Source organism: Amblyraja radiata, chromosome 15, assembly GCF_010909765.2.
Source record: "Amblyraja radiata isolate CabotCenter1 chromosome 15, sAmbRad1.1.pri, whole genome shotgun sequence".
Classification (NCBI taxonomy): Eukaryota; Metazoa; Chordata; class Chondrichthyes; order Rajiformes; family Rajidae; genus Amblyraja; species Amblyraja radiata.
Window position 1 is genome coordinate 29,669,961 of NC_045970.1, and position 19,414 is coordinate 29,689,374.

Consider the following 19,414-nt stretch of genomic DNA (forward strand, 5'->3'; position numbering starts at 1 on the left):
CTGTGGATTTGCCAAAAAGGATTCCCAAGGGATAACTGAATTATGAGTTTATTAACAAGTAGCTGAAAACATTTTGTCAACGACAACATACATTTTTAATGTTAACTTTGTATAGCGTTGTTACAAAATCCTACTGAAAACTTCCACAGTACAGTTTTAGTCAGATGTTTAGTATGAAAATATTGATCATGGATAGACAATAACACAAAATATAGATAATTTAGATGTTATTATGACATGATTATGCAAAAAAATAATGATTTTGTTTATCTTGAGAGTGGATGTTTCTGGATTTTGAACAAATGTCTGTGTAAAACGACCCTTGCGTGCTGCAGTATTATTAACAAAATTTAAGGGAATTAAACATTCAATTCCTTCCATTTGGCATAGAAATTCATGACAAAGTGAGATTTAAAAATCATGTTATATTGTGAATTCTTGTGTGAATGGGATCAGTTTGTTATTTGGATACTTTGGCTATTTAAACATTTATAGACAATAGACATTAGGTGCCATTATCCCCAATCAGTACCCCATTCCTGCCTTCTCCCCATATCCCCTGACTCCGCTATTTTTAAAGGCCCTATCTAGCTCTCTCTTGAAAGCATCCAGAGAACCTGCCTCCACCGCCCTCTGAGGCAGAGAATTCCACAGACTCACAACTCTCTGTGAGAACTTTTAGCCTTTTCTTAAGAATGGGATAGATGTTTAGATCTAGTAATTGCCTTTAGATGAATTTAATTGATTTGATGACTGACGAATATGAATTTTTTGTTGGGTATTTACTATTTGTTTTAACGTTACAATAATATTAAAGTTCTGATCTTGAGAATATCACATTTTTGAATTTTCAAGGCTGTCTGAGTGTTTTTTTACTATTTCCGTCACAATGGTTAATTTTGTAATTAGCTACTTAATTAGGTAATTATCTAATTATATTCTTTAATTTCAGGTCATCCAAGTAAGATGTATCATATTTGTTTCAGAATGCTTCATTCTATAATAACTGAACATTTCATTCAGTTCTCTAAATTTATGGGCTTTTATGTCAATTGATTGTTCTCGATTGCAGCTTTTGTGTTGTTAATGGAAAAGCAATAAGGAACAAGATGCTAATTTCCGAGTATGAAAATGACCATTTTTTTAATACTGAAGATATGAAAAGTGAATTAGGTATCAAATTAAAGTTCTTTTTATGCTTGATCTGATGGGATAAATTACAGGCTTGATTTTTTAAATCTCAAAATTTTGTAACATTCGTACTTAGTAGAACAAAACGGTCCTTTTCCCAACAACACTACAAACTCCACTAACACCAAACTACAAACTGCCTTGGCTGCACTATGCGCCTTTCATCCCTGCACCTCCCCTTTCTTGCTTGGTAATTGTTGCCTCATGTGCAAGAGCTTCCTTTGCATCTTACTGACGTCTGAGAAGCTTTCATCTCTCGTTACACACATCTACCATCATGTGCTTCATCAAAGTTCTACCATCGCAGGTCATTCTATACTTACAACATCTTCCTGTTTTTGTACATTAACCTCCATAACCTAGGTAAATTCTAAATTGCTTTCACCCAATAATTAATAAGCTGCATTCTCCACATCCTTACAAGTCTGAAAATATAAACTCTATTAGGCCCTGCCCTTAATGAAGACACTATGATAGATTGAATTGTTTTTCTGTTGCAGTCTTTTATCTGAACAGGTTTGAATATACTAATCTAGTCTAAAATGCTCAATCTTGAATGATGTGAAGGTAAAGATAATAATATGCCGCAACTTTTTATTCAGTTGAAAAAATTGAGTTTTAATCCCGAATAATTGAAGCTGAATGTTCCACAAGGATTAAAAAGCAAGGCTTAGTTTATCAAGTCAAGTCAGGTCCAGTTTTCTTGTCATATGTCATATGGTGAGGTACAGGAACAATGAAAATCTTGCTCCCAGCAGCATTATGGGCACATATTTCTATTCATAGACAACAGCTCTGTTTTCATTATCGTCATCTAACCAAGCTCATCTCCAAACTCATGGAACTAGGAGTCAGCACTCCCCTCTACAACTGGATCCTCGACTTCCTGACCAACAGACCACAATCACGAGTCAAGAGTGTTTTATTGTCATATGTCCCAGACAGAACAATTAAATTCTTATTTGCTGCAGCCCCACAGAATATGTAAACATAACACGCTGGAAACAATCTAAAATCAGTAATAAATATCAATGAGGATAGGTGAGAAATCATCCTCTATGATAATCCTCAACAATGGTGTCTCACAAGGATATGTTGTAGGATGCAAGGAGGATGGCTCCTACTATACTCCTTATACACTCATGACTGTGCAGCCAAATACCAATCCAACTCGATAGGACACCACTCTAGTGCGCCGAATATAAAATAATGATGAGATGGAGTGCAGGAAGGAGATTGAGAACATCTTAACCTGATGCCAAAACAACAACCTTTCCCTCAATGTCTGCAAGACAAAGGTGATTTTGATTAACTTCAGGAAGCGAAGCGGTATTCACACCCCAGTATACATTGCTAAAGTAGAGACGGGCAAAAACTTATAGTTCTTAGGAGTAATTATCACCAATACATTGTCTTAGACCAGCCACAACAAAGCAAATGCTAAGAAAGCAGACTAATGCCTCTACTTTCTTAGAAGGCTCAGGAGGTTGTGCACGTTCCCAACAACCCTCATCAACTTCTGTAATGTAGAAACCATTTTACCACGATGCGTCACAGCATGGTTTGGGCCAAGCTCCATCCAAGACAGCAAGAAATTGCAGAGAGTTCTGGACATAGCCCAGACCATCATGCAAACCAATCTTCCTTCCGTGGGCTCCATCTACATTTCACACTGTCTCGGCAAAGCCACCAGCACAATCAAGAACCAGTCTCACTCATGTCATTTCCTCTTTTCCCCTCTCCCATCAGGTAAGAGGTACAGAAGCTGGAAAATGTCTTACTTCAGATTTAGGGACAGTATCTTCCCAGCTGTTATCAGGCAACTGAACTGTCCTCTCACCAGCCAGAGTGCAATCCCAACCTACCTTCTACCTCATTGGAAACCTTTGAACTATCTTTAAATGGTCATTAACTTGCACTAAATAATATACCCTTTATCCTGTATCTGTACATCGTCAAGGGCTCGACTGTAATCATGTACAGTCTTCTCATTGATTGGATAGCACACTACAAAACAGCTTTCCACTGTACATCGGTACATGTGACAATAATACACTAAATTAAAAGCTAAACTAAAACATAGACTCAGATGGCACACAAAATATAAATTATATTCAAATTCTATAGGACAGTGAAAAGAAGGCTGTGTAAAAAAAACAAGACATTAATGCAAAACACAATGGAAATCAAATCCTCCGTGTGCAAGAGCGGTAGTGTTCTGTTGCTGAGATAGGACAGAGCACGTGGATCATTGTTAAATAAAACTAAGATTATGGAAAACATGAAGCAGTGTTTTACCTCCTTCGTGTGAACTGTAGAGCTCATTTTCTTTCATTCGCACGGCTATATCGTCTGAATCCTCTTGAGAAGGCTAAATAAAAGTAGATTTCCAAAGTTATTCAATTAGTCATTACATTTGCAGGAAGATAAAGTGAAATGGGTAACAACAAAATCACCAGGAATTTATGTCTATTTATTGTCATAAAGTAAAATATTAAATCGTGTGATTTTCACCCACATGCAAAAACTCAAAACCCTTTTTTCTGTGGAAATGAATGGACAGAAGTGAAAAAAACCCATCACCATAAACCTGAATATTTTTAGTTTGTAAACCATTTGTGAAGTGTGAAGTATTTTGAAATACCTTTATTACCTCTACAAGTCATTACTGAAATAGGAATTCACTAGCTGCAAGCCAGTGCTATTCCAGGTATTCCGGGGGGGGGGGGGGGGGGAGAGAAGGGGGGGAGAGAAGGGGGGGGGGGGGGACACTTTTAAGAAGCCAGACAACTTTTAATAAAGTTTACTGGGCATTTAACATTACCGGTCGGTTTTCCTTGGTTCTGAAAACTCCAATGAGTCAATTAATGCCCGGTCAGCGAAGTAGATTGCCTATGGCTACCTCGACTGCCTATAACTACATAGCGTCCCCACTCCACTGCACTACGAGTTCAAAAGAACCATGCCGACCAATTTTTACTCGCGGAAAATATTTCAGCCGGCCAAACTAGAGTATGCAGGAACTTCTCTTGAGCATGAAGGAGAGTAACAGTGACCTCCTCGGACCTCGTGTCGACATGCTGTGAGTTTGAGTCGAGCGCAAACTCTTCTAAACTCGCAAATTAGGTCCCCGCAGTGGGACATGCCCCTTTAGTTTTTCAATCAGTTAACTATAAACCGAAAAAATGGTTTATGTTATATAAAGTATATAAAATGAAATACAACTTTCTATATGAGGTATATCTATCAAAGATAGATACAAAATTCTGAAGTAACTCAGCGCATCAGGCAGCATCTCTGGAGAAAATGGATAGGTGACTTTTTGAGTCGGGACCCTTCTTCAGAGGTTTATCTATCACTTCCTACACAATAGCACAATGACTTGAACATTACAGAAGAATCCCAGCCGTTCTGCCAGAAGTTCCCCATGAAAATGGAAGCAAGCTTTGAAATTCTGCTCATGTGCGCATGAATGTGCAATTCATTAACTTGCTGACCAGCAATGGAATGTGAAGTTACAGATTTTCCCCAGCGCCTCATTCTGGGGCTTGGAACTAATGCAGAATCTGCATCTATTTGATTAGCCAGAAAAAGCCATTCAGCAAAGTTAGATTACTTTTCTTGCATGCACAGTGGAGCAAGGGTAACTCTGTGTACTCCATAAGGAAAGTTTAGTTTCCTTCACCACACTTTCTTCCCACCAACCAGCTGCCACACTCCACAAATATCTACAGGCAGCTGACCTGCGCAGCTGACACCCCACATCCCAGAATCCCAATCACATTTAAAATTCTTGCATTGTCAAGAGGGATTTTTGCCCGTGTGAGCATTTCACACCACAACATGGACATTAAGTAAGCAGCCCTGAGAAGAATAGGTTCCCAGTTGCAAGCTTAGGACCATGTGATGATTTCATAGCATCGTAGTGAGATACAACAAACAAAAACAGCCCCTAACCCATTTCACGTTGCAGATGCCTTACATCCTAAAAATAGTATACACCTTTGACTTTGAGTGGGTGACATTTCACTACGTGCATCTTCTAGTGGTTAGCTGAGGTAACGGCTGCAGCTTACGATTTACCACACCCAACCAATGTGTTTTGATGTACATATGTCTCTCTACTACTTTTTCCACCCTTGCTGAAATGCTATACCGCAGACATCAGTCCTCCATCAGGACTTCAGTTGATATATTTAATAATATTCACAGTCAGCAGTGCCTGCCACTTTTTGGTTATAAATCTTGAATTCCAAAGGTAAATTAAAATACCACATTGCATTGTGGTATTCAGCATCCAGTTAGTTTAGTAAAATGTAATCTGAGTTTTCTTTTCCAAATAATTAACATCCAAATCAAAATCTCATTTACCGAGCAGATTAGGCATAGATGAGTGAAATAAAACCAGAAAATGTAAGAAACATAGGTGCAGGAGTAGGCCATTCGGCCCTTCGAGCCAGCACCGCCATTCAATGTGATCATGGCTGATCATCCAAAATCAGTACCCCGTTCCTGCTTTCTCCCCATTTCCATTTATTCCGTTCGCCCTAAGAGCTATATCTCTTGAATACATCCAGTGAATTGGCCTCCACTGCCTTCTGTGGCAGAGAACTCTCTGGGTGAAAAGGTTTTTCCTCATCTCAGTCCTAATGGCCTACAGCTTATTCCTAAACTGTGACCCCTGGTTCTGGACTCTCACAATGTCGGGAACATTTTTCCTGCATCTAGCCTGTCCAATCCCAAAATAATTTTAAATGTTTCTGTAAGATCCCCTCGCATCCTTCTAAATTCCAGTGAATATAAGCCCAGAACTAGCAGGTGAGGAGGTATATGCGGGTAGAAAAATAGAGTTAATGTGAAGATTGATAACATTACATCAGAATTGGCAAATACTGATGACTAAATGAAACACTGAATCTTTTGTGGCCAATTAAGCAACCTGCAGTCACTGAGAATTTTATGGATGGGATCTCTCCCTGTTTCGAGGTGGCTGAGTAATGAGATTCTCAGTCTTAAACCAGCATGAGGCTTTCTTCCTGACAGCTTTAGCTTTATATGTGGATTATGTGAGCGTCTGAAACTTGATATTGTAAAACATAGAACAATGCAGCACAGGAACAGATCCATCGAATCACCATGTCTGTACCAATCCCATCAGTTGGCACTTCGTTAGTCCCTTTATTCTCCGTCTGTTCATGCATCTGTTGAAATGCCTCTGAACCATTGCTACTGTATCTGCTTCGACCATATCCTTTACTGTGTAAAAAAACTTGACGTACATCTATCTATCTATCTATCTATCTATCTATCTATCTATCTTTATAAAAAGTCTTGTCTTATTTCTTTGTGTGTGTGTGTGTGTGTGTGTGTGTGTGTGTGTGTGTGTGTGTGTGTGTGTGTGTGTGTGTGTGCGCGCGTGTGCGTGCGTGTGTGCGCGCGTATGTATGATTGTATTTTTGCCAAAACGGTACACAATAGCGCAAAAAAATTTGCAGAACCTTAGCTTTTTCCCTTCATCAAGGTTCCTTCAGATTTGATGTTATATTTCACATTATTGATATTTAAAGGTTTAAAAAAGCCAACTTTGAAAATAATAACTGCCTGTGAGAGGGAGACTTTTTTAGCAGCTTCTAGTGATGATGTCACAATGGCATCTCACAGTCCGCCAATCACAATGGGATCTCATTTACACAAGCTGCCGTGAACATTCCGATAACCGAAAATGTCATCACAATGTGATCTCTGCTGCCAATACACAAGCTATGAGAGTGTTTTTACATTGTTATAACAAGAGGGAAGTAGTAGGGGAGTTTAAATTAATTTAAAAGTTGGAGTTCTGCAAATCTGCACTGGCAGTTAGGCAGTTATGATGTCACAATGCCCTAATGGCTACAATGTTTCTATCCCAGAACAGTCCTTCACAGCAAATGTCCTTCAAGGAAAGAATCTGCCAGCCTAACCCAGCACAGCAATGTTTGATGATTAGATTTGGATAACAAAGGGGAAGAATCTGCCAGCCTAACCCAGCACAGCAATGTTTGATGATTAGATTTGGATAACAAAAGATGGCCTTGTCAGTGGCACCAACATCACATTAAATCTTAGAGCAATTGCATTTTTTTAAAGTTTAAAATGAGGGAGGGGATAATTGCGTTGGGGAACGGGTTGCGTTGAGGGAAATGGGTACATCAAGTTTAAAATGAGGGAGGGTGAAAAAATGAGCCGATCTGCACAGGTCTATGAGTTAGTGGTGGAATATTACATTGGGGGAACGGGTTGCGTTGGGGGAACGGATAAGTGATGGAATCTTATGTTGGGGAACAGGTTGCGTTGGGGGGCCAGGCCTCCCGTGGGGGCTATGGGTGAGTGGTGGAATATTGCATTGGGGGAACGGGTTGCGTTGGGGGAATGGGTGAGTGGTGGAAACGGATTGCGTTGGGGGAACGGGTGAGTGGTGGATTATTGCATTGGGGTACTGGGCCCAACGGGTCCCACTTGGTCTGGTATCAATTAAACTTCCCTCCTCTCACTTTAAAAATATGCCCTCTGGAATTTTACATTTCCACGCAGAGAAAAAGACTGACCATCTACTCCATCTATGCCTTTCTTAAATCCTACATGCTGCTAGCCTTCAGCCTCTGATATTCCTGAGAATACAATCAAGGTAGTCCAAGCTCTCCTAAAAACTAATACACTCTAGTCCAGGGAACATCCTGCTGAATCTTTTCTGCACTTCCATAGCTTCCACATCCTTTCTACAGATCATACTTTCAGCCTAAGATCCATCTGTATAGCAATGCTTTCAAGGGCCTTGCTATATACTGTCTATTTTCCTCTTACATTCAACCTCCAGCTGTATCCATTGTCAATCTTCCTCCCTCCACCAATTTTCATGTCATCTGCAAACCTCCTAATCAGATCACCTACATATTCTTCCATGTTTGAATCAACAGAGGTCACAGCACTTATCCTTGTGGAACACCACTAATCTCTAGTCAGCAAAACATTCCAGCTTCTGAGACCAAGTCAATATTGGATTCAATTTACCACATATCCCATATGACTTCATCTTCTAGACTTGCTGTCCTTGAGGGACCTTTCAAATGCTTTACTAAAGACCATGCAGATCTACCGCTCCGCCCTCATCAATCACCGTCATCACTTCCTCAAAAATACCAATTGAGTTTGTGATACGGGATCTCCCACAGACACAGACCTGCTGACTATCCCTAATAAGTCCATGCTTTTCCAAATGCGAGTAAATCATGATCCTAAGAATCTTCTGCAATAATTTCCCTGATGCAAGACTCACAACACTATAATTTCCTGGCAGGAGATTGAGCTTGAGAGGGAAAAATAGATCAGCCATGATCAAATGGCAGAGCAGACTCGATGGACTGAATGGCCTAATTCTGCTCATTATCTTATAATCATGTGAAAATTGTAAGGGTGATGGCAAACTCCAATGGGCTCTCCTGTTACTTTCCTTGATAACCCTACCAACGAAGGCTGCTAAAGAGGCCTGGCCTAAGTGGCGCAGTGGTAGAATTGCTGTCTTACAAAGCCAGAGACCTGGGTTCGGACCTGACTATGGGTGCTGTCTGTACGGAGTTTGTACGGTCCCCCTGTGACAGTGCGGGTTGTCTCCGGGTGCTCCGGTTTCATCTCACACTCCAAAGACATACAGATTTGTTGGTTAATTGGCTTTGGTATAATTGTAAATTGTCCCTAATGTGTTGGATAGTGTTAGTGTACGGGGTGATCGTTGGTCGGCGTGGACTCGTTGGGCCAAAGGGCCTGTTTCCACGCTGTATCTCTAAAGTCTAATTAAAAGGCTTTGAGTAAGAACCACAGGGTAATGTCAGATGGGGTGCAAATTATTACATTTGCATACTTGCCTGAAATGCAACCTCTGAGAGTTTCTGTACCCATTCCATGCAGTCCGATTTTCCAGTTGAAAATGTATAAACCTTTGTGGTCGTCTCCACCGAAAAGGCGCTTGAATCCTTGGAAGAGTACTCAGCGATCTCAACTATCCTTACACAGTCCGTCATTCGGATCATCTTTCTGTCCATCCTTCTGGTGGTGTGCTTATCTGATAAAAATGAGCCCTCTTTGAACTCAAAGTACTCTAGGCGAGCAAGGGACTGGTTGCTCTGAGAATACAGGAAGAGCCAAACTCTTTTCCATTTCTGGGGAGAGAAGAGAACACATTCCATTTTAAGAAAGAAGCAGGATTCAAATAGCTCCTTAAATTGCCTGTCCATTCCCTCCACAGATGATGCCTGCCCGGCTGAGTTCCTCCAGCACTTTGTGTTTTGCTCAAGATTCCAGCATCTGCAGTTTCCTTGTGCCTCTCTGATATTTAAACTCTATTGTGCATCTGAATACATAGCAGAAGTACAAATCTCAAAGATTTACTGTCAACCATTGGGGAAAAAATATGATAATCAAGGGAAAGATAAATGAATGAATGGATCTGAACACTTCACTCGTGTTATCGCATTTTCGAAAATCTATTTACATGCTGCAACTTCATCTCGAGATTTTTTGAAACTTTTTTTCATGTGTTTGTCAAATACCTAACTAAACCATTTAAAACAAACCGATAAATGCATCAATGTTTCGCAATGTCCTCACACACAAAACACGCAACTAAAATCTGCAGTGAAAGCATTAATACGTTGGTATATCAATTTTAACATTTCGACAATACAAAAACCTTCGTCGTGCAATACTTTTTGCAGGACCGTACCGTAGGCATGATTTGCGCCCCTGGTAAAACGACAAGTTAAACTAAAAATAAAAGCATTGCAAATGCCTTTCAAATTAATGCAATGTGCATTGGTGGAAAAACCCTTTCACCGTGTCTGGAACTCAGCAGCTGAGCCCTGGGTGAAAGTCTCGGCGCAAACACAGAGACAGGGACGATTGCACGATTTGCACCCAGTGCAAGTTTAACGACGTATGCTAAGTAAAAGTTGGATACCTTCCGAAACTTATTCTGCTGCATGTAAAGCAAACCTTCCTTCACCGTGTCCTCCATGCTATGCGTTGCATCGTTTGCAGAGGCGGATTTTACTTATTGTGGCTTCATTTCCGCAGCCAGTTTCCGTTCGTTAAATACAAAGCAATAATTCACCTGTCGAAGTAACTGGGGTGATACCAAGTTACCATTGTTTACAGATGGAAGTTATAAATACATGTTGTACCACATGAGTTCTGATCTATGATTCTGTTAGCAGCTAACCTAGACATCGGTTAGTTTTGACCAAAGATACTAGCTCCTCTAGGAAAGGATCTTTGGGTTTGACCTTGTCATAAATCAACATAAATCAAGCAGGGACTCTGATCTGACACCTTGACTGGAGGCACAAGGAACTGTAGATGCTGGTATCTTGAGCAAAACACAAAGTGTTGGAGGAACTCAGCGGGTCAGACAGCATCTGCGGAGCAGCGGGGGAAATGGACAGGCAACGTTTCGGGACGGGACTCTTCCTCAGGCTGTTTTGTTTTGGGATGGTAGTGCAGAGGTGAGATAAGTGCGCGGGTACGGTGTAGTATTTGTGGCGTGGTTAGCATGGGTGGGGAAGGCAAGAAGACCCACCGGAGTCGGTATTAAGGTCTAGGGTTTGGAGACCACGGCTTGGGGGATGAGCAGTAGGACCTAGAAGACTCAACCAATGGGTGGCAGCTGGTAATGACCCAGGGTGTCCTGGAATAAAGCAGACTCTGAGACATTGACGGGTCTCTCCTTCCACGGATACTGCTTCTAGTATCTTTGCTGCTTGATTTCTTCCAACACTTCTCTTCTGGTTTCATATAGAGTAACATGCCACAACTCTGGCACACTGTTTCCCCAAAGACTCCACTGTTGCTAATTTATACTGCCGCTCTCTCGCAATTGTAGATGCAAAAGCGAAAGTAACATTCTTTGAATTGTTGATCCCTTGCAGAAAGGACCCCGTATATAAATCTCCCCCAATTTTTATCTGGTAGTGTAAAGGGAACAGTGTGTGTTGGTGTTTACACTTCTATGGACATTTGCAATAAAAGTGGCCTGCAAATAACAAAACAAAAAATAATCAGCAAGTCTTCTCATGGTAGAGGATTCTAAAAGTAGAGGGAATAGGCTTTTTATGGTGAGAGATTTAAGCGGGACCTGCGGGGGCAACCGTTTCACTCAGAAGGTAGTCGGTATCTGGAATGAGCTGCAAGAAGGAGCTGCAGAACCAGAGACAAGTCTGACTTTTAACAGACATTTGGATGGATATATTGATGGGAATAATTTAGAGGAATATGGACCTATGCAGCTAACCTTTGTAACAGATTGCAGTTATGACTTTATCCCTTGGAGTGCAGGAGGATGAGAGGTGATCTTATAGAGGAGATTGAAATCACAAGGGGAATATATAATGTGAATGCACAGAGTATTTTACCCAGAGTATGGGGAATCAAGAACCAGAGGACATTTATTAAGTTGAGGGTTTTGCGGATGAAGACAACAGACAGTTGATTTGAATCAGGTTTATTCACAATGTGATTCACCGCTAACACAATTAACCACAACGGTGGTCTCACTACGACTGAAGGGCAGAGCCCTGAAAACCACGGGTTCGATACTTGCGAGCACCAGCAGGTGCCGCTACAAGGGGAAGGATTTAATAGGAACCTGAGGGGCAACTTTTTCCACAGAGTGGTAGGTATATGCAGTGAGCTGCCATACCAGGTCGTTAAGGCAGGTACTATAACCAATAAACAATATTTAAAAGACATTTTACTTTAAACTATAAACAATATTTAAAAGACATTTTACTTTAAACTATAAACAACATTTGAACAGGTACTTGGGTAACAAAGGTTTAGAGGGATATAGGCCAAATTCAAACAGGTGGGACAGGTGTAGATGGGGCAATCTTGTAGATCGAGTCCATTGTTTCACGGAATGACTGCTGGGTGGTAGAATCGAACCTTATTTTAGTCTTAGACATACTGTACATTGATGTCGCCCGGTTTCTTCCGCCATCCTTTCTACTAATAGAAGCATTTTGGATACTTTGGAGAAATACAAATTTGAATTTGTATTTTTTAACCATTTTAGTTAAGTTTAGACATACAGCGTGGAAATAGGCCCTTTGGGCCACCAAATCCGTGCCGACATGCAATCACCCGTACACTAGTTCTATGTTATTCCACTTTCACATCCAACATACTAGGGACAATCCAATTGAATATGAAGCCAATTAGACTACAAACCTGTACGTCTTTGCAATGTGGGAGGAAACCAGAGGAATCTCACGGGGTAATGTCCCACGATGCAAGTTTACCCAAGAGCTCTCCCGCGTTTAAAAAAAAATCAAACTCGTGGTACCTCATCACGAGTATTTTTTTACTCTTGGAAATTTTTCACACTGTTGAAAAAACTTCACGAGTTTCCGCGTTTCCCGAGTACCTGCCATTAGCATTACGAGCCGCTACGAGACATCCACGAGCTCCGACGTATCCGCCACATACATTTTACAAACTTACCACGAGTTTGATTTTTTTTTAAACTCGGGAGAGCTCTTGGGTAAACTCGCATCGTGGGGCAGGCCCTTCACAGGGAGAACATGCAAACTCCGTACAGACAACACCCAAAGTCAGGATTGAACCTGGGTCGCTGGTGCTGTAAGGTAGCAACTCTTCAACAGCAGCACTGGGAGCCTCCAAGATATTGTGTATTTAGTGTTCTTTCCTGTTTATTGCATAATGCATGTTTATTGGCTGTTTTTCCAATAGATCTCTACGCATCCCTCTGCAAATGGATCCTCGACTTCCTCATCCACAAACCACAGTCCCTCTATTGGTGGAAAAATGTCATCCTCGATAACAATCAGCATGGGAGCACTTCAAGGCTGCGTGCTCAGCCCCCTGCTGTACTCACTCTATACTCATGACTGTGTAGCCGGACATAGTGCGAACTCCATCATCTGTTCGCCGACGACACCACTGTTGTGGGACGAATCACAGATGGTGATGAGTCAGAGTATAGAAGTAAGATTGATCGATTGACCAAATAGTGCCAGCACAACAACCTGGCTCTCAACACCAGTAAAACCAAGGAACTGATTGTGGACTTTGGAAGGGGTAGGATAGGGACCCACAAACCTGTTTATATCAACAGGATGATGGTGGGAAGGGTCAAAAACTTCAAATTCCTGGGCATGCATATTTCCGATGATCTTTCCTGGTCCCAGCACACTGATGCAATTATATGCCTCTACTTCCTGAGAAGATTACGGAGAGTCGGTATGTCAAGGAGGACTCTCTCGGACTTCTACAGGTGCACAGTAGAGAGCATATTGACTGGCTGCATCGTGGCCTGGTTCAGCAACTTGAAAGTCGAGGAGCGGAAAAGACTGCAGAAAGTTGTCATCACCGGCTCCCCACCATCGAATGGATCTATCGCAGTCGCTGCCTCAAAAAGGCTGCCAACATCATCAAAAACCCACATCATCCTGGTCACACACTCATCTCACCGTTGCCATTGGGAAGAAGGTGCAGGAGCCTGAAATCTATAACATCCAGGTTCAGGAACAGCTCCTTCCCCACAGCCATCAGGCTATTAAACACGACATCAAATAAGCTCTGAACAATAACAATCTATTATTATTATTATTATTGCACTATATCTGTTTATGTATTGTGTATATATGGTCTATGGTCTATAGACACATTGAACTTTTATATTCCGTTTTGTATTATGTTTACATATTGTGTTGTGCTGCAGCAAGTAAGAATTACATTGTCCTACCTGGGACACATGACAATAAAACTCTCTTGACTCTTGATATTAACCCCATTATTCAATTTCAGCAGACAATCAGCATTACTGGATTCCCCTCCCCCTCCTCCCCCGTGGTCCATTATAGCGAGGGTTTACTGTACTGTATTCTAGTTGTTGACCCACTAATGCTCCATATGTTGTCCAATGAAGACCAACAAACTCTGTTTTTCTAACTGCATTTGAGCCTTTGTCTGTCACAAATGTACAATGACATTGTGGTTCATTGTCCCTTCCTTTTCCTAATATGTCAGCAAACTATCTTCCTGTTTTGAGCACCAAAGTGGATGACCTCACGTTTATCCATGAAAAACTGCATCTGCCATTGATTGGCAACATCCATTGGGGAGATGGGAAGCCATGAGAGTGCAGTGGATTTCTGGGAATCAACAAGTGAAGAAAGAGGGAATGGATTAACCCACGAAGGAGGTAAGTGAGAGGGGAGAGAGTTGAGAGGAACAGGAATCAAAGGTGTTGGGAGATTGTGGGGTGGAAGAAAGCAGGAAGAGGGGAGGAGTAGGCCAAGGCCTGGTAGGTAATAGGTGGTTACAGATTAGGGTATTTTAGATCGGTAGATCGTTGGATAAATGCCAGAGATGAAAAGACAGGTGAGATACAAAAGGATTGAAGAATTGCAAATTGTGAAACTAGAGGAAGGAATGTGGGTGTGAGGAGGAGGGGAGGAATAGGTGCGAGTACATGTGGGGCACAAGGGGGGGGGGGGATAGGAGGACAAAGGTGAGGTTGATGAAAGTCAGAAGACAGAGGCAAATAGTAAGGGAAAGGGCTTTGAAGTAAAGAGACTGAGGGGGAAGTGATTTTGGTGTAGTGGGTCAAGGGAAGGTATTGGTGGGGGTGTGATAAACACATCATGGTGAGGTGTTATAGAGGTGAGAGAAAGATTATGTGTCTGTGATCATTTTGAGTGGGTGGTCAGAGTATGTGGGTGAATGTGCGTACACAAGATAAGTCTATGCAGCAGAGCGACGCCTCTAATCGTCTTCGACATCCTTGCCACTGGGCCTTGAACTTGGTTTGTCAAGATCTTGTTGTACAATGGTTATCCCTGGTAGCTCCCGCTCCTCAGATCCCAGTGGATAACCTTAGAAAATATACAGGGCATTCAGAAAGTATTCAGACCCCTTCACTTTTTCCACATTTTGTTACATTCTAAAATTGATTACATTCATTTTTTTTAAATCATCAATTTACACAATAAATTACATAATAAAAAAGCGAAAACAGGTGTTTAGAAATTTTTGCAAAGTTATTAAAAAGAAATAACTGAAATATCACATTTACATAAGTATTCAGACCCTTTACTCAGTACTTTGTTGAGGCACCTTTGGCAGCGATTACAGCCTCAAGTCTTCTTGGGTATGACGCTACAAGCTTGGCACACCTGTATTTGGGTAATTTCTCCCATTCTTCTCTGCAGATCGTTGATGCACAGCTATTTTCAGGTCCCTCGAACCCAGATGTTCGACCGGGTTCAAGTCCGGGCTCTGGCCACTCAATGACATTCACAGACTTGCCACAAAGCCACTCCTGCGTTGCCTTGGCTGTGTGCTTACGGTACTTGTCCTGTTGGAAGGTGAACCTCCTCACCAGTCTGAGGTCCAGAATGCTCTGGAGCAGGTTTTCATCAAGGATCTCTCTGTACTTTGCTCCGTTTATCTTTCCCTCGATCCAGACTAGTCTCACAGTTCTTGCCGCTGAAAAACATCCCACAGCATGATGCTGCCACCACCATGCTTCACCGTAGGTATGGTATTGGTCAGGTGATGAGAGGTGCCTGGTTTCCTCCAGACGTGATGCTTGGCATAAAGAGTTCAATCTTGGTTTCATCAGACTAGAGCACCAGAGAAAACAACCCTTTTTGCAAACTCCAAGAGGGCTGTCATGTGCCTTTTACTGAGAAGTGGCTTCCGTCTGGCCACTCTACCATGAAGGCCTGATTGGTGGAGTGCTGCAGATATAGTTGTCCTTCTGGAAGGTTCTCCCATCTCTACAGAGGAACCCTGGAGCTCTGTCAGAGTGACCATTGGGTTCTTGGTCACCTCCCTGACCAAGGCCCTTCTCCCCCGATTGCTCAGTTTGGCCGGGCTGCCAGCTCTATGAAGAGTCCTGGTGTTGTCAAAGTTTTTCCATTTAAGAATGACGGAGGCCACTGTGCTCTTCGGGACCTGCAATGCTGCAGAAATGGTTTTATACCCTTCCCCAGATCTGTGTCTCGACACAATCCTGTCTCGGAGGTCTACGGGCAATTCCTTCGTCTTCACGGCTTGGTTTTTGCTCGGACATGCACTGTCAACTGTGGGACCTTATATAGACAGGCGTGTGTCTTTCCAAAACCTGTCCAATCAATTTAATTCACCACTGGTGGACTCCAATCAAGTTGTAGAAACATGTCTAGGATAATCAATGGAAACAGGATGAACCTAAGCTCAATTTTGAGTGTCATAGCAAAGGGTCTGAATACATATATAAATGTGATATTTCAATTATTTCTTTTTAATTACTTTGCAAAATTTCTAAACACCTGTTTTCGCTTCTTCATTCTGGGGTATTGTGTGGAGATTGATGATAAAAAAAAGAATTTAATCAATTTTATAATAAGGCTGTAACGTTACAAAACGTGGAAAAGGTGAAGGGGTCTGGATACTTTCTGAATGCACTGTAATTGAACATGTATTCTTCTTACTTTAGTATTTAATATCCCCAGGAGCAAATAATAACATTCTGTCAGATTTCCTGATTGCTTGCAATCCTGCATACTAGTCTTTTGTGAATCATCTAGGCCACTCTGATCTCTCTGCACAACTGCTCAACCTCTCATCGTTGAGATTAGATACTGCTTTTTTTCTCCAAATTATATTCTGTTTGGCAGATCTTTGGCCATTTACAAACTTATCTATATCCCCTGTAGCTTTTTACATCTGCGTCACAACTTACTTCTGACCTTCAAGTCCATTCCAGTTCTGTCCAGTGGTAGTTGAAAATAGAAGAAAAATCAGCCTTAGGTGCTATTTAAAACCATTGAAGATAGACAGTGACATGCATGTTAGCTGTTTGTGGTAGAAGTTATATTTGTATGGCCAACCAGGTACTATGTCACCGAAACACACAGAACCACAGTGGAAAGCTGGATGTTATTTTGAGACCGTTTTTTAATCGACCCAAACTTCACCTATCCATGTTCTCCAGAGATGCTACCTGACCCACTGAGTTACTCCAGCACTATCCTCATTAACATGACAGTCAAGCTGCAGGCAGAAATGAACTGAAATAGCTATTGGAATCATATTCAAATTGATTTTCATTATCAACTGTTGGCATTAGGGCAATAATAGCATCACATTGGGCTGGGATGCTTACCAGGTTAGAGGCTGGAACCTTATTGAAGATGTTCTCTCTTGGTCCCATGGATGTCGTGTGTTTCACCCAGATGTTCTTTCAAATATGAAACTCTGAATCTTCCATTATAGGTCTAGACTGGTCCGCCTACGCAGAACGCACCCTCTCACTAATAAAGAGGCTTGGTCACAAAACTAATTTGGAACATCGCTGCCATTTCTCAATTCACTAAGCTGCTTACAGCACAATACGGGAGATGACAATGTAATGGAAATTCTCAATTCACTAACTGTTACAATACAACACAGGAGATGATCAGTTGGCCCAACTGTTCCATGTCAGCTCCCACAGGAGCAATCGTATCAGTCCCATTTCTATATTTCCCTTTCTCACATGGTCATCAACCACCCTTTCATCTACAGTTTGTTCCTCATTGATTAATTAATAGTTAGTTTCACATCATTTGACAACCGGATATTAACAAGCTCAGACACATGGAATCACAGCAACTGCTTTGCCATAATATAACATACACAGTAAACAAATGTTTATTCTGGGTTGCACTGGTAGCTGGAATGGATTTGGACAGTGGCTCCAAAGGAGCAATTAATATTGATACTTGGTAAACGTGAGTTATGACGATCACAAGAACTGGTATTTTTTTTTGTAAAAGTCCATCTGTTTCATTGCCATTCTTACCCATTCCAGCCTCTGTGTGTGATAGAGGAAATTCTGGACATTATGAGAAATTTGAGTAAGGTTGAAATATATTTAACCTAAGAACGTACATACTGGAATAGCATGATGGGAAAAGAGGCCAACATCACCTACACACAACATCACCTACATCACCTACACACATCATAATGATAATGATAGGAGAGCCAATAAATAGATTTAGGAGGTGTTTAGATTATAAGACATAGCTAACTGGAGTAAGGATAAACATAGGAGGTTGTAAACCAGGCTAAGGACAATAAAATTGAACATACGGTAAGTTAGGAAAAGTAACTTTTTGACCACCAAGTTACAAATGGGAGAATGTTTTTCGAATTAAAAGAAAACAGAAAGTTGAAGGTTGAATCCACCACTCATTTCAAAAATGTACAATCCACATGCAATCAATGTTTCACAGGGTATAATAAAATGCTAGTGCTATGAATCATTGAAGCACTTTGGGTTCTTTCAGGGCATTTCTAAATTCTGGACAATTTGAGTAAGTTTGTAATACATTTAACCCAAGAACTTACATACTGGAAAAGCATAATGGGAAAAGAGCCCATTGTACTGAGGTTACTTAAAAGGTAATGATAGGAGAGGCAATAAATAGATTTATGAGGTGCTTATAGTACAAGAAGTAGCTATCTGAAGTAAAGATAACCATAGGAGGTAATAACCCATGTTCAGGGCAATAAATAAGATCATAAGATAAGAAAAGTCACTTTTTGACCCCGCTTTGCAAGAGAATGGGAGAATGTTTTTCGAATTAACAGAGACAGAAAGTCAAAGGTTGATCACTGATGACTCATTTCAACAATTTAAAATCCACATGTAACTAATGTTTCACAGGATAAAAAAAGAAGTAGGTGCTGTGAATCATTTAAGCATTTTGTGTTCACTCAGAGTGTTTCCCAATACATGCTGTTAAGGCCTTAAATATACTGACCAGTTGGAAAAACTCACCACTGTTTACTTTGCAAGATCTAAGCAGTTATTTAGAGGGAGAATGGGCTCCACAGGAAAGCCAAATTTAGGGTAGAAGTCAAACACCCAATTCTGTCCAACAGTGTGACTCCAATCTTCAGAGATGGGTTGACTTTATATGACCAGGAAAGGTGCCCAGTCAGGCTAAAACCACCATGTTGAAATTGATAAAAAATATAACATCAGGTGGACAACTCATCTGAGATCTAAGCACCAAGTTCACACACTGCAAAGTTACTCTCAGCTCAGCCCATTTTACGAAGAACTGCTCACTCACATACATCTGAGGACTGGTGTGTGAATTATGACAAAGGCTCTTTGTTCCATTTCTCATCAAGC

General features: G+C 41.2%; 2 protein-coding genes across 2 annotated transcripts in view; one reads left to right on the top strand and one right to left on the bottom strand.

Annotated features, from left to right (window-relative positions):
• Positions 1 to 2,438: 2,438 nt before the first annotated feature.
• LOC116981407 (docking protein 2-like) lies at positions 2,439 to 10,237 on the bottom strand. Its single transcript, XM_033034460.1, has 4 exons — positions 10,181 to 10,237; positions 9,090 to 9,383; positions 3,490 to 3,562; positions 2,439 to 2,476 (listed from the first exon to the last, which is right to left on the bottom strand). Exons 1-4 carry the CDS (start codon positions 10,235 to 10,237, stop codon positions 2,439 to 2,441), a joined length of 462 nt encoding a protein of 153 aa, XP_032890351.1.
• Positions 10,238 to 14,364: 4,127 nt separating this feature from the next.
• Positions 14,365 to 19,414, top strand: part of LOC116981408 (pancreatic triacylglycerol lipase) — a 33,477-nt gene continuing 28,427 nt past the window's right edge. Inside the window, exon 1 of the mRNA XM_033034461.1 lies at positions 14,365 to 14,443. Coding sequence (XP_032890352.1) covers positions 14,365 to 14,443 — 79 coding nt within the window. The remainder of the gene's footprint in view (positions 14,444 to 19,414) is intronic.